Raw genomic sequence first — 15,108 nt, 5'->3', positions numbered from 1 at the left:
CTTTCATAAAGTAACGTTAGATTCACCTTGGTGTAGATGGCTTTTGCCCACAAGTATTGACGTACTGCATGCGATATCTGACTTCTGATCTTGGTAAATGAGGTCACGATGCCACTGGCGGCCGCTATTAGCAACGTCTTGTGACCGTGACACAATTTCATATGTCTACACATTGTATAAGCAAACACATTCATAACGTTGCATTGTGTTATTTTCTGACAATGAGTCAACAGCAGAAAGTCAGTTGCTCAAACAGAATTCCAATGCTTTGCGTGACTTTATTTTGCTATTACGATAATGCAATATTCATTGGAACCATTTGTGACCGAGGCCTTAGTGTAATTCACATTATTTTCCCACATTATTTTGCTTCTTTTTTCTTGGTTGGTTAGGACAAAAAAACTTTTATAAAAACGCAAACGTTATCATTAACATATTGACATAGTTGTAACTTTTACATATCGAATCAGTGCATGAAGGTAATATAAGTTTGATGAAAGCTGTGGGTATCCTTCGAAACGACGTGCACGTTGCTGTTTATGTCGTCCTAGACGTTCATGAACTTGGCACATTGCTCGGCAGTGAATGAGCCCAGCGTGGCCCGTGGGTGTCTGTCCTGTTCCTTGGTGTAGCGGAAGACGATAGTGTCGCCATCGTAAACGTGAATCAAGTCCACTCCTAAAAAATAAATCACCAACAAGTATTTTTCAATTAGAAATGTTAATGATTGTGTCAGTCACACAGGCATACTAATTTTACAGGCACACAGGACACCGTGTATCAGGCATACCAGTTACACCAGACACACAGGCATACCAGACACACAGGCACGTTCACATCAGACACACATATGTTTCATGTATGTTACACGTACTTGATGCACTTAAAAAAGGTGACTATAAAAGCCGCTTTGACATCTCTGTTCCACCCCCATTCCACTAGGACGGTGACCTCGCTGCGACTTAAAATCTACCGAACTTCTGTGTGCTTTGTTGTCATGGATACTTTTACATGATATATCAATCATGAAAAGAAGGGTTACACAAATCCAATATAGTCGCATCGCAATCGCAGTCTAGTGGAATAGGGACATTGCAGCGGTGGATTTCACACAACAGTTTGTCAGAGCTGTCCTTATTTCCGTGATAAAAACTCACCCCTGTCGAACTGATAACTCCTGCCGTTTTCAAACCCCCAGTAGGCCTTGTCCGCCACGCTGGATGCTAGGCCGTTGATGGAACAGATGTAGTGTCCGCTGAGGTAACCGTAGTAAGTAGCCCCGAAACTGAAATAAAACGAGAAGGGAATGTTTTCACAATAGTTGACGTTATCTAGTGTCTGCTGGAAGGAATGAAGAAATAGTGCAACTTCAGCGCCGTCTAGATCTCCTTGCAACCGTGTTGTTGTTGCTGTTAACGTTGTTGTCTGTAAATCTAAATCATGTCAAACATATGGAGGAAATTACTTCACGAAAATTCATCACTGACTTTTTTGCTTACTTGTCTTCTCTCTCTTGATCAACCATATGTTTTAGTTTCATTTCCTTTTTGGTCAATTTCTGTTTTACGTTCTTTTTTCTTGCACTTATATCATGTTCCTATTGATGGATTCTTTTGATATCGGCTATTTTTTTTCCTTCAAAATTCAAATATTCATTTTTAAGAAAGCACAAAAGTCAAATATCTATTTGAATTTGAAGATTTTATACTACACAAGATCTGTCCTCCGGTTTCCGTGATATAGAATCGTCCCTGTCAAACTGATAACTCCAGAAAGTAACAAAAGTCAAATACAATTTTTACCGGAAATCGCGGAAGTCTGCTCCAGCCTGCAGCAGTACTTGGTAGACGCTGACCCCGGCGGGCACGTTGACGTTCCTGACGTAGGACCAGGTGGGGCGCGTGATCTCATTCACCACCTTCAAGGTGACGTCAGCTGAAAAATTACGCCTTGTCACAGAAACTCTAACGCATTCATTTCTATCTTGAGAGTTAAGATTCTTTAGATACCGATGACTAAGTCAATTTAAGCTGAAGACTACCACTATTTCAAACGCAAGAGGAAAAATGTGCTTGAATAAATGGATAACTGTTGAATAATTGGGCACGTCTTGTCAAATTTCTTCACCTTCAGCTGAAAATATAATATGTATCATTCTGTTCCCCAATTTATAGCAATGAAAATTGAGTGATGAAAAGGGTGCATATTTTGAACAGCACTCCTCGTTTAGATCACATAGGGTTATCTACATTGTCGTACCGTTCGCACAAGCGGCGACCAGCAGCAAAATCTCCAACCACACCCTCATGTCGTCGTCAATTTCTGTATACGGAGACAGTAAAAAAAAAACTTAAAAAAAAACAGCAATTGAAACATAAGCAGACCAAAAACCCTAGACATAGTTTCTACAGGAAGCACAGTATTTGCGAGTAATTTCGGAGAATATCGTGAATTCATGATCAGAAGAAAGAACTGTGAACAAAAACACTAAACAACTTTAAGAAAAAATTAAATGATCTTGACAAGGCTATCCGTCCCAAATTCCTATTTTCGTCGAAAATAATTCGTTACTCCATAGATGTCATAATTCATGCTTCTCATCGATTAATATGATAAGCTGTTGATGATACTCACGATTTCCAGTCTCTGGATTTGAAGAAATGCTATCTTTGTTCCGTTGACTGGTAATCTGTGACGTGGCGCCCCACTTGCTGACGGAGACTGCCAATGTCACGTACGCGAAAGAACAGTTACTTTTTCTTGGACCATTCCATTTCAGAATTCAGGTAACGGCAGCGTACATTTTGCATTGTAACAGATTTGGGAGCAGAATTATATGTATTTTTCTTTTCAGCTGAAGTTTTTAATATTTGTCAAGAAGTTATGGTTAAGATTTGGCTATATTCCACATGGCCACCACTGCCGCAGCAAAGGGCGGTATAGATTGATCTAAAGTCTGTTCCCCCATGTGATTAATGCTATAGGTCTGTCTTGTCAGCAATTTGGCAAAAACGTCCACTTGTCGTTGGTGGATGAACATTGGCATAGATTACCTTTAACGTGCTGAATGTGTTATCGGTGTTATTACCTTGTTACATGTAGGCCGTGTTTACACATCGTATCCAAGTGGGGAGGGCATAGTCAATGATCTTCGGTCAAGTTGAATTACCCACTCTCCATTGAACATATAGCCCAACATTTGATAGATATTGCAGTGTTGCCTTATCATGTTTATAACCCCTGGTGTTATGACATACTTTAGACAATAGATTAGTCGAGAAGGCGTCATTCCGTCATGTAAGGAAATCTAAAGTCGTGTAAAGTGACTTTCCCAGGGGCAGAATATCGGGGCATGTCAGTAGGATCGAACCAGGGATCTCTTGGTTCTGAGCCAAACGCCCTTACCATTATGCCACACGATGACACACATGAATTAGGTCGCACATAAACCATGGGAACCATCGATATCTTACAAACTTCACTCGTTCTCATCTTCTCTTCCCTTCTAATCTATTTACTAGTTCTGTGATTGTACTTTGATTAAACTACAACCCCTATTGTTCACATAACCATCTCTGTCACATCAAATTACCGCCGATGACAATAATGCTATTGTTTTCCTACGGTGCTCAATAAAAATTATCTTAAACTGTTTTGTGTATTGATCCTTGTAGTGGTTGCTGATATAAAATTTCAAATGTCACGCCCAAGGCAAATAAGTTGCCATATACATACGACCTGGCCTATAGACACCTGGAAATTCCAAGCGAACTGACACTGAAGAGACTTTTCGAACTGATGTGTACAATTGACATCGCTTGCTTTGCAAGCCAAAAAAAGGTGTCAAAACCTAAAACTGGCACTTGGTGCTTTGCAATCCTCTGAAGAAGCAACTAGATAGAGAGACCCACCAAGACAACAAGACAGCAGCGGAGACTAACGCTCTGCTTTGGATGGGAAACGACTGTGTTTGTAGCCAACATAATCTTCGCCTTTCTTGCTGTGAGTGGACAGGTACGGTAAACCATAAACATGTCCGAGTTTTGGTCTTTCCTTCGCGCAAACATGAAGCTAAAAACGCTGGCGGTTGCGCAGAAGGAAGTATAGAACGACATAGAGATGAGAGACATCATTACCACGATCATCGAACGACATGCGCAAGTCCTGGAGACACTACTGTTTTTACAGTCCGACAGGCAGCCTGTCGCCCCGACGAACATTGTCGAGTTTGTACGAAGTTGTCCGAAGCTTACCGATCTAGTGATAGGTCCAGCGATCGGTGATAGGAGACTGAAAGCTGCAGCAAAGGCAGGGCAAGGTAGATTACGGCGTCTTCAAGTTCGCCTGGTGTTGAAGGAAGTACGTCATCCCCCAAGACCTCGCATCATGACGCGTGAAGAAGACGAAATTCTTAAAACTGAGATGACGCGGTTGCTAAGATACGAGTGGACGACCCCGCCCAACATGACTTTAGCTGACGACTTTGAAGACGCGCATGACACTCTACCTCAAGACAAAATCATTGATGAATACTTATAAAGGAAGAATATGCGTATACTGTTACATTCGTTCAAATTTAATACAGCCTGCAAGAGAATATTTGTACTTCAATGTATTGAACTGTTACTTCTCCGTTTTCATTTTTATTGTCTGCCAAAAGTGTTAACGTTGAGGAATAGTACTCAAAGTTTATCTAGAATGTACATATATATCTTAAACGTAATTAGCCATAGCCTAGTTTTTGACCAGTGACTATGCATCTCGATCATAGCTAAGTGTAGCGGACGGACTTATTTTGTAGATTGCGATTGCTATATTTGGCCTGTTGGGGTGGGTTTGTGTGAAAATGTAAGCGCGAAATGTTTCGTTGTCATAACAGTTCACACAAATATTTCAAACCTCCCTTGGTGCATGTTTTCCTATTTCTACCATGATCCGCCGCTTTGTCTGTATCTACTGTGATTGCGAAGGTAAAGGATCCACATTTTCGACTAGACTGAACAGTGTTTAAGTTGATAAAGGAACAACAATGTGATCATGCACCGTTTTCCTACGTGTCATTTATTCTATCCAGTGACAAAATGATTTGCACCCATACCCATACCCATACCTACACTACAGTCTAGTGCTTGCATATTTACACCACTCGGTAAACAGAGATCAAAATACGCTCGTATCTAGATTATTCCGGATTGAAAAAAATGTTCACTGACAACTTTTCAGATTGAATGAAAAGACCGTCAAACACGAAACTATCGAGGGTGGCACTCGGAACGATTTTTTCATAGTCAGCAGGAAATTTCACATTTCATAAAGTAGCTGCACCTTGGCTTAGATGCCATTTCGCCGTCACAAATTGACGTGTTGGATGTATATCGGACATCCGATCTTGGTAAATGAGGCCAAGGTCCTAGCCTGTATTTACACAAGCTCTCGGCCGGAGGTTACTGACCCCCAACTAGGGGGATGGCGATCACAGGACCGGCTGGCCACTAGGAGCGCGATTCGTCAGGCTAGCCAAGGTCCAAGGTGAGAATGGTGGGCGATAAACACAGTCTTGTGACTGTGACGTCACAAGACATACAACTCAGTAATATCAGCTGTGTCGATAAAACAAGTCTGCATGGGGGGTTGATGGTTGGTTGGTTAGTTGATTGGTTGGTTGGTTGATGGTTGGTTGGTTAGTTGATTGGTTGGTTGGTTGGTTGGTTGGTTATTAGCAAAACTAAAGAGGTTATATATGATGGATCTGTTTTATTTTTGGGGTGGTCAGTAGAAGTTTGTTTGTTTGTTTGTTTGTTTGTTTATTTATTTATCCAGGAATACAGTATCGCCTGGCGGCGTTTTTCAACGAGTCCTGGGGGGTTCAACCCCTTACATAATAGTACATAGCAACAATAAAAGTTCAAAAAATAACAAATAATACAGGAATTAACTTAAAAATATAACTAATTCAACAAGCAGAAATCCTGAGTTAAGTTGGCCGAAGAAAGTCATTAAGGTTTGACCTCAGTGCTAATCAAACAATCACCAGCAGACGGAACTACCAGAATTGTCAACTAGAGGTACACATTGTAGTCAGCAAACTCTGATTGTTTTGCAATTATTTTGAAATGACAAAAACCTTTTAATAAAAATCAAACTTTTTTATATAAGAACAACGATCATGAAATATTGAGATGAGTCGTATTTATTATCCACATATCACAACTGTGTATGAAGGTGAAAGTTGTGGTGAATATCTCAGACCACGTGCACGTTGTTGTTGTTTATTTTGTGCTAGTTGTTCATGAACTTGGCACATTGCTCGGCAGTGAATGAGCCCAGCGTGGCTCTTGGGTGTCTGTCTTGATCCTTGGTGTAGCGGAAGACGATAGTGTCGTTATCGTAAACATGAATCAAGTCAACACCTGAAAAAATCATCAAAAAGATTTTTGCCATTAACAATCTTTAAAAGTAGAGTTCCACGAACACATTATCTTCGCCAAATAATCAAGGCTTATTATGGAGAGTGATTGATATTTACGTGCTTATCACCCCCTGCAAATTTGATCATGCACCATACCATTTGGAAGTTATGATGGGGCGAATGAGTCCAGTCTAGATGGGGTTAAAAATCATTTGGTGGTACAGGTATGGTGATATTATATGGGCCACAAAGGTTCGATATTCCAGTGTTGTAAGTTGAAAGTGATGAGGAAATGGTACAGTCAATATATATGAATAGAATAAATCTTTATTCCATATCATACACATTTTGAAAGACATAGTACATATGTGACTTTTCCGCACCTAGCAGTGGTGCAGTTTTGGTACAATGATATTCATGAAATTCATGAAATTCATGAAATTCATGAAGTTCATAAATATCATAATATCATAATACCATAATATCATAATATCATGATATCATGATATCATGATATCATAATATCATAATATCATAATATCATAATATCATAATATCATAATATCATAATATCATAATATCATAATATCATAATATCATAATATCATAATATCATATTATCATGATATCAGTGATCATGTTATCATAATATCATAATATCATAATATCATAATATCATAATATCATAATATCATAATATCATAATATCATAATATCATATATCATAATATCATAATATCATAATATCATAATATCATAATATCATAATATCATAATATCATAATATCATAATATCATAATATCATAATATCATAATATCATAATATCATAATATCATAATATCATAATATCATAATATCATAATATCATAATATCATAATATCATAATATCATAATATCATAATATCATAATATCATAATATCAAAATATCATAATATCATAATATCATAATATCATAATATCATAATATCATAATATCATAATATCATAATATCATAATATCATAATATCATAATATCATAATATCATAATATCATAATATCATAATATCATAATATCATAATATCATAATATCATAATATCATAATATCATAATATCATAATATCATAATATCATAATATCATAATATCATAATATCATAATATCATAATATCATAATATCATAATATCATAATATCATAATATCATAATATCATAATATCATAATATCATAATATCATAATGAGGAGACTGTTCTCGCCGTGCTTCGATCATCCGCTTGCCGTAACTGAGAACTTATTGAACTCATAAGGGGTCTTTTGATGGGTACCGCATTTGGGTATATCTTTCTTGTATTTGCTTTCACTGTCGAATTTTACGAGGCATGTGCTGTCAATACCTACTACTGTTGCGAATGCAATTCCGTCTAAAATGTTAATGTTGGCACTGACCACGACTCTTGCCCCTACTGCTATTGACAATATCTCTCTAAAGCCTCCTGTGTCACTTTTTTTTTGGAGGGTGTTAGATTTGTGAGACCTGTTACTGTTTTTTCGTGTCTCTGTCTTAAATGTGAAACACCCTGGAGGGGAGTTCAGTCAGGTCCTGATGGGTAGAATGGGGATTATCCTGATTTTGAGGATGTTTATGTCACTCTCTGCGCAAGAACCTTTTCTTACTCTCATCTAAGAAGGACTGTGGTCCACATCCAGTGTGGTATATACAACTGCATTTTACAAACCACATAAAGCTTAGTATAAAGCCTTCTGTAGTGCCTGCTGCTTGCACATTTCCTTATATTCATCGTTTTGACTTGTCCCGCACAGGGACACCTTTCCTGTGTTTGTTGATATAAGCTCCGTCCCAGCGGGAGTGTAGTTTGGCCGGTGGTTTTTGAGGTCACCAGAGAGCATCAATCTAATTTGCACAGGCCTGCTGACAAGCAGGGGTTGTCCTTAGATATAGGTCGACAAAAGGTACAAAAGGACAAATATAATTATAAACAAGCCTATTTCACCACTTAATTAGACCCTGATTACAATTTCATACGTCTTTATTTGTTAATCATTACCTCAATAACCTACCTGTTCAAAACAATGCAAATTCATCAAACCCTACCCGAGTTATTCGCCTCCAAAGGTAACATAAAAAATGCCCACTGCAGTTCTAAGCAAGCCACTAGGGGGTCTAAACTTACATCACTTACTCCCTGCCCCAAGAGCTGTACACCACTTAAAAATCGTTACCAAAGCACTTGTATGAAATTTGACTACAGGCTTTCGGCGAATTTATAAACTAAAAATCATTTGGTGGTACAGGTATGGTGATATTATATGGGCCACAAAGGTTCGATATTCCAGTGTTGTAAGTTGAAAGTGATGAGGAAATGGTACAGTCAATATATATGAATAGAATAAATCTTTATTCCATATCATACACATTTTGAAAGACATAGTACATATGTGACTTTTCCGCACCTAGCAGTGGTGCAGTTTTGGTACAATGATATTCATGAAATTCATGAAATTCATGAAATTCATGAAGTTCATAAATATCATAATATCATAATACCATAATATCATAATATCATGATATCATGATATCATGATATCATAATATCATAATATCATAATATCATAATATCATAATATCATAATATCATAATATCATAATATCATAATATCATAATATCATATTATCATGATATCAGTGATCATGTTATCATAATATCATAATATCATAATATCATAATATCATAATATCATAATATCATAATATCATAATATCATAATATCATATATCATAATATCATAATATCATAATATCATAATATCATAATATCATAATATCATAATATCATAATATCATAATATCATAATATCATAATATCATAATATCATAATATCATAATATCATAATATCATAATATCATAATATCATAATATCATAATATCATAATATCATAATATCATAATATCATAATATCATAATATCATAATATCATAATATCATAATATCATAATATCATAATATCATAATATCATAATATCATAATATCATAATATCATAATATCATAATATCATAATATCATAATATCATAATATCATAATATCATAATATCATAATATCATAATATCATAATATCATAATATCATAATATCATAATATCATAATATCATAATATCATAATATCATAATATCATAATATCATAATATCATAATATCATAATATCATAATATCATAATATCATAATGAGGAGACTGTTCTCGCCGTGCTTCGATCATCCGCTTGCCGTAACTGAGAACTTATTGAACTCATAAGGGGTCTTTTGATGGGTACCGCATTTGGGTATATCTTTCTTGTATTTGCTTTCACTGTCGAATTTTACGAGGCATGTGCTGTCAATACCTACTACTGTTGCGAATGCAATTCCGTCTAAAATGTTAATGTTGGCACTGACCACGACTCTTGCCCCTACTGCTATTGACAATATCTCTCTAAAGCCTCCTGTGTCACTTTTTTTTTGGAGGGTGTTAGATTTGTGAGACCTGTTACTGTTTTTTCGTGTCTCTGTCTTAAATGTGAAACACCCTGGAGGGGAGTTCAGTCAGGTCCTGATGGGTAGAATGGGGATTATCCTGATTTTGAGGATGTTTATGTCACTCTCTGCGCAAGAACCTTTTCTTACTCTCATCTAAGAAGGACTGTGGTCCACATCCAGTGTGGTATATACAACTGCATTTTACAAACCACATAAAGCTTAGTATAAAGCCTTCTGTAGTGCCTGCTGCTTGCACATTTCCTTATATTCATCGTTTTGACTTGTCCCGCACAGGGACACCTTTCCTGTGTTTGTTGATATAAGCTCCGTCCCAGCGGGAGTGTAGTTTGGCCGGTGGTTTTTGAGGTCACCAGAGAGCATCAATCTAATTTGCACAGGCCTGCTGACAAGCAGGGGTTGTCCTTAGATATAGGTCGACAAAAGGTACAAAAGGACAAATATAATTATAAACAAGCCTATTTCACCACTTAATTAGACCCTGATTACAATTTCATACGTCTTTATTTGTTAATCATTACCTCAATAACCTACCTGTTCAAAACAATGCAAATTCATCAAACCCTACCCGAGTTATTCGCCTCCAAAGGTAACATAAAAAATGCCCACTGCAGTTCTAAGCAAGCCACTAGGGGGTCTAAACTTACATCACTTACTCCCTGCCCCAAGAGCTGTACACCACTTAAAAATCGTTACCAAAGCACTTGTATGAAATTTGACTACAGGCTTTCGGCGAATTTATAAACTTTCCTCATTTATTATGCAAATTATCGTCTTATTTGCATGACAAGTATTCAGTTATGTAAAGCATCACCGAAACTATCCACATGCCATAAATTATGATAATCCGTCAATCCCTGCTGGAGTTATTCGTCTCCAAATGTATTAACAAAAACGCCAACTGCAGTTCCAAACGAGCAGCTAGGGGGCCTTAATTCCCACCACTCACTTGCCGTCCCAGAAGCAATATACTACCAGAAAATCATGAACCTTACGCCTCATGAAAATTTGGCCTCAAACGTTGAAGCTCCGCTGCAGTACCTCAAATACCCGCTAGGAAGCCCATTATCGAACTTGACCTTCCTCTTTGACATCACTACCTATCCACGAAATATCATGCACAAACGCCAATAGCTCCTCGAGTTATGCTGGCGTCATACAAACTCTCACACACACACAAAGCCTGCTGCAGTTCTGTAGGAAAGCGCCAAATAAATCATTTTTAAACTTGACCTTCGTTCCCACAATTTCTTCCAAACTACCAAAAATCATTGAGATCCATCAACGTTTCCGTCACTTTTTTTGCCTATATACAAACACAGAAAAATTAAAAGTCCGCTGCAGTATTGTTGGAAAACGCCAGGTGAACGATTTTTGAACTTGAAATTCCTTTGCACAACCACTACTCACCTACCAAATATCATGAAGATCCATCAAAGGTTTCCTGAGTTATGCTCTTGACATACATACAGACCCACACAACAGCCGGCTCAACCGAAAACATAATCCGAGTTCCTCGACGAAGATAACGATTGTGTCAATCCTAAAGGCATTAAGGCACACCATTTGTTACCTGATGTTGTTTCTTGTTTATCTTTTAGTGTGTTATATGTGTAATACAAATGGTGTGTTTGTAAATCTGATGATGTTTTGTCAAAAAGCACACCAGACACTCGTACTCGTATGCATGCATAGACACACCGAACACAGTGGTCCGCAAGCACGTCAGACACGTAGGCACACAGGCTTATCAGTCACACAGTCACAGCAGTTACATAAGCACACAGGACACCTTGTGACAGGCACACCAGACACACAGGCACACCAGACACACAGACACGTGCACACCAGACAAACATATGTTTCATGTAGATTACAATTGATATGCTTTTAAAAGTGACTATAAAAGCCGTTTTGACATCTCTCTTAACTGGCAGATTTCACACAACAGTCTGTCATATATGTCCTTATATCACACAACAGTCTGTCATATCTGTCCTTATTTCACACAACAGTCTGTCATATCTGTCCTTATTTCACACAACAGTCTGTCATATCTGTCCTTATTTCCGTGATGCGGACTCACCCCTGTCGAACTGATAACTCACGCCGTTTTCAAACCCCCAGTAGGTCTTATTCGCCACGCTGGATGCTAGGCCGTTGATGGAACACATGTAATGGCTGCTAAGGTAACTGTAATAAGTACACCCGAAACTGAAATGATACAAGAAGGGGATGCTGTCACAAGAGGTGACGTTACCTGTTGGAAGGAATGGAAAAAATGTGCAACTTCTGGGCAACCTTTGTTGTTGTTGTTGTTGTTGTTGTTGTTAAAGACTGTGAATACAAATCATGTCAAACATGTGGAGGAAAGTATGTCGCGAAAATTCATCATTGACTTTTTGCTTACTTGTCTCCTCTCTCATGCTAAGTTTGGTGTTTAGTTTTTCCATCCTTTTTTGTCAGTTTCCATTTTCCGTTTCTTTTCTTCATGTTCCTGTGATATTAATTTCAGTATATTTTCCCTTCAAGATTTTAAAAAATAATAAGGAAGATAGAAGAGCTAAATGTAATGAAATTGTAATTTCACCGGAAATCTCTGTTGTCTGTCTGAGCCTGTAGCAGCACTTGATAGACGCTGACCCCGGCGGGGGCAGTGACATTCCTGACGTAAGACCAGGCGGGTCGCGTGATCTCATTCACTACCTTCAAGGTTACGTCAGCTGCAAAAAATACCCTTGGTCACAAACACACTAACAAGTTCATTTTTATTTTGAGAGTTAGATTTGTTAGCTGCCAAATATGAATGACAAAGTCAATTCAAGCTGAAGACTACCACTATTTCAAACGCAAGGGGGGAAATAGTATTGAATAAATAGATAACTGTTGAATGATTGGGCACGTCTAATGTCATACCCTTTTGAAAAATTTCTTAAATCTTTCAGTTGAAAAGAAAAAAATAAGTATATATCATTCTGCTCCCCAATTCATAACAATGAAAATTGAGGGATGGACGGGGTGCATATTTCAACAGCACTCCTCGTGTTAGATCCTATAACGTTATTTATATTGTCGTACCGTTTGCACAAGCGGCGACCAGCAGCAGAATCCCCAACAACACCCTCATGTCGTCGACGACTTCTGTACCTCGAGAAAGTAAAATAAAACACAGTAATCAACACAATACCAGAACGAAACCCCTAGACATAGTTTTAACAAGAAGAACGGTATATGCGAGTAATTTCACAGAATATCGTGATTTCAAAAGAAAGAACTGTGAACAAAAACACAAAACTGTTTTGAGAAAACAATTTTGACATAGCTGTCTGTCCAAAATTCTTGAGCGTTAATATCCATGCTTCCCATAAAAAAGGGAAAAATATGAACAGCTTCTGATGACACTCACCTGTCTCTAGTTATGAAGAAATGCAATCTTTGTTCCGGTGACCGGTACTCTGTCTTTGCAACCGTTGGGTATGCTTGGAGATTTAGGTCGGTCACAAGGTTACCACTGTTCCCCCATGTGACGAAGGTTATTGACCGGTCATGTCGGGAAGTTAGCTAAAACAACCACTTGTCGATGGATGAACCTTGGTCCAAATAACATTTATCCCCACAGGGTTACGTGCTGAATGTGTACTCGGGGTTATTATTTGAGTTTGTTGATATTGGAATGTTCGCAAATAGTAACCAAGGTGAGAGAGGCCAACACGTTGGCCCGGTTCTGTGTGTGTGTGTGTGTGTGTGTGTGTGTGTGTGTGTACGGCGGGGGGGGGGGGGGTCAAGCATGATTTGGGGTCAGGTTGGCGTGTATATGTACATGATGTAAGTGGAGATTTTCCCACCATCCATCGATCATAGTTATGCAATTGGAAAAAGCTAGGGCCCCGCCGGGTAGTTGGCGTCATGACGGACTTTGTTTTTTTTTTGGGGGGGGGGGGGCACTACGTGATGATTTAAAGCAAGAGTCAAGTAAAATGTCTTGCCAGTAACCAAAGAAACACATTTGTAAAGTGCGTGTGATCTCTTTACAGTAAGTACTAATCTTTGAACATGTTGAGTAGAGACTTTTAGAGAAGGATCATGTTCATATACATAGCAAGCACAATATGAAATATTCGATAATACTGACATTTTGTGACCCCACAACGTTCCAATACCAGGCGGTTAGGGGCGATAATCAAGGTAAATGCTATCATGACTAAGATGGCATCAAGGCTAAATATTTACCCCAAAGCACACAATATACTCCACGATAAGTGCAAGGTTGAAGGTCTTCTGAACAGCACAGGCGTGCCACCTGGCGGATTAGTTTAGTAACACACACATAGTTATGGTGTACGATGCCGATATTGCACGGGTCTCACCACAATACATTTGCGTCCAGTGTTCTATTGAATTCCCCATTGAAAGTACCGCCAATGTGCCCATGAAGACACACCAACCACGTAACGACCTGTGTGAAGAAGAAACAAACCCTAAGTCTCTTGTTAACTCGGACCCCGGTAACGTAGAAACGGAAACAGAAGACCAGAACAACAACAACGAACTACAATCGCTTCAGCTAAACATAGACAAACTTGAAGCAATCCTAGCGAGCAGAATAACAAACGACGACAACAAAATTGACGCATTGTCTACTCGCATTGCGCGCCTTGAATGCAAATTGTCTGAAACAAAAGAAACGCCTGCAGAGAAAATGGCGAAGGAAAGTGACACCGAAGCACTAAAAAAACGTGTCAAGTCCCTCGAGGCTGAGAACAAAAACTTGCGCAACAGAATCACAGCCTTAGAAACAATGAATGCTAAAAGAGTGAAAAGTGCAGCTATTCAAACCGACATCTCACAAGAAAGAGCTCAGACCCCGGTCGAAGAAGAACTAGCGGACACTGTCACCGTACCGAACATTGCTACTACCAACAGGTTTCAAGCCCTGACAGAAAGTACGCTTGAAGAACGGTCTTCTAACAGCCGTGAGCAGAACAACCCACACAGGGACAACCCACCGCGGGAAGCCCCGGCACCTGCCCAACCACGCAACACCACCCCAGAACATCCAGAAATCATCATAGCTGGTGACTCAAACACGAGGGGTATAATCCCTAATATGCTATATCCCGGCAAGCAATCTCACAAATACACAGCAATGACGGTTCC

The 15,108-nt window shown here is 38.4% G+C and overlaps 2 protein-coding genes across 3 annotated transcripts; both read right to left on the bottom strand.

Annotated features, from left to right (window-relative positions):
• Positions 1-172: 172 nt before the first annotated feature.
• LOC136443543 (uncharacterized) lies at positions 173-3,035 on the bottom strand. The gene is made up of 5 exons (XM_066440824.1): positions 2,635-3,035; positions 2,260-2,322; positions 1,803-1,935; positions 1,158-1,285; positions 173-678 (listed from the first exon to the last, which is right to left on the bottom strand). The coding sequence occupies exons 2-5, from the start codon at positions 2,306-2,308 to the stop codon at positions 548-550; spliced, it is 441 nt and encodes a 146-aa protein (XP_066296921.1). The 5' UTR covers positions 2,309-2,322; positions 2,635-3,035; the 3' UTR covers positions 173-547.
• A 3,137-nt stretch (positions 3,036-6,172) lies between these two features.
• Positions 6,173-13,495, bottom strand: LOC136443542 (uncharacterized). 2 transcript variants are annotated; one of them, XM_066440821.1, is made up of 5 exons: positions 13,358-13,495; positions 13,030-13,092; positions 12,542-12,674; positions 12,038-12,165; positions 6,173-6,410 (listed from the first exon to the last, which is right to left on the bottom strand). In XM_066440821.1, exons 2-5 carry the CDS (start codon positions 13,076-13,078, stop codon positions 6,280-6,282), a joined length of 441 nt encoding a protein of 146 aa, XP_066296918.1. In that variant the 5' UTR covers positions 13,079-13,092; positions 13,358-13,495; the 3' UTR covers positions 6,173-6,279. The 2 variants fall into 2 exon arrangements, with proteins under 2 accessions (XP_066296918.1, XP_066296919.1); XM_066440822.1 differs by lacking the exon at positions 13,358-13,495 and having other exon boundaries at positions 13,030-13,098.
• Positions 13,496-15,108: the final 1,613 nt, after the last annotated feature.

This window comes from Branchiostoma lanceolatum, chromosome 10, assembly GCF_035083965.1.
Source record: "Branchiostoma lanceolatum isolate klBraLanc5 chromosome 10, klBraLanc5.hap2, whole genome shotgun sequence".
NCBI classification, from domain to species: Eukaryota; Metazoa; Chordata; class Leptocardii; order Amphioxiformes; family Branchiostomatidae; genus Branchiostoma; species Branchiostoma lanceolatum.
This window is presented reverse-complemented; position numbering and strand designations above follow the sequence as displayed.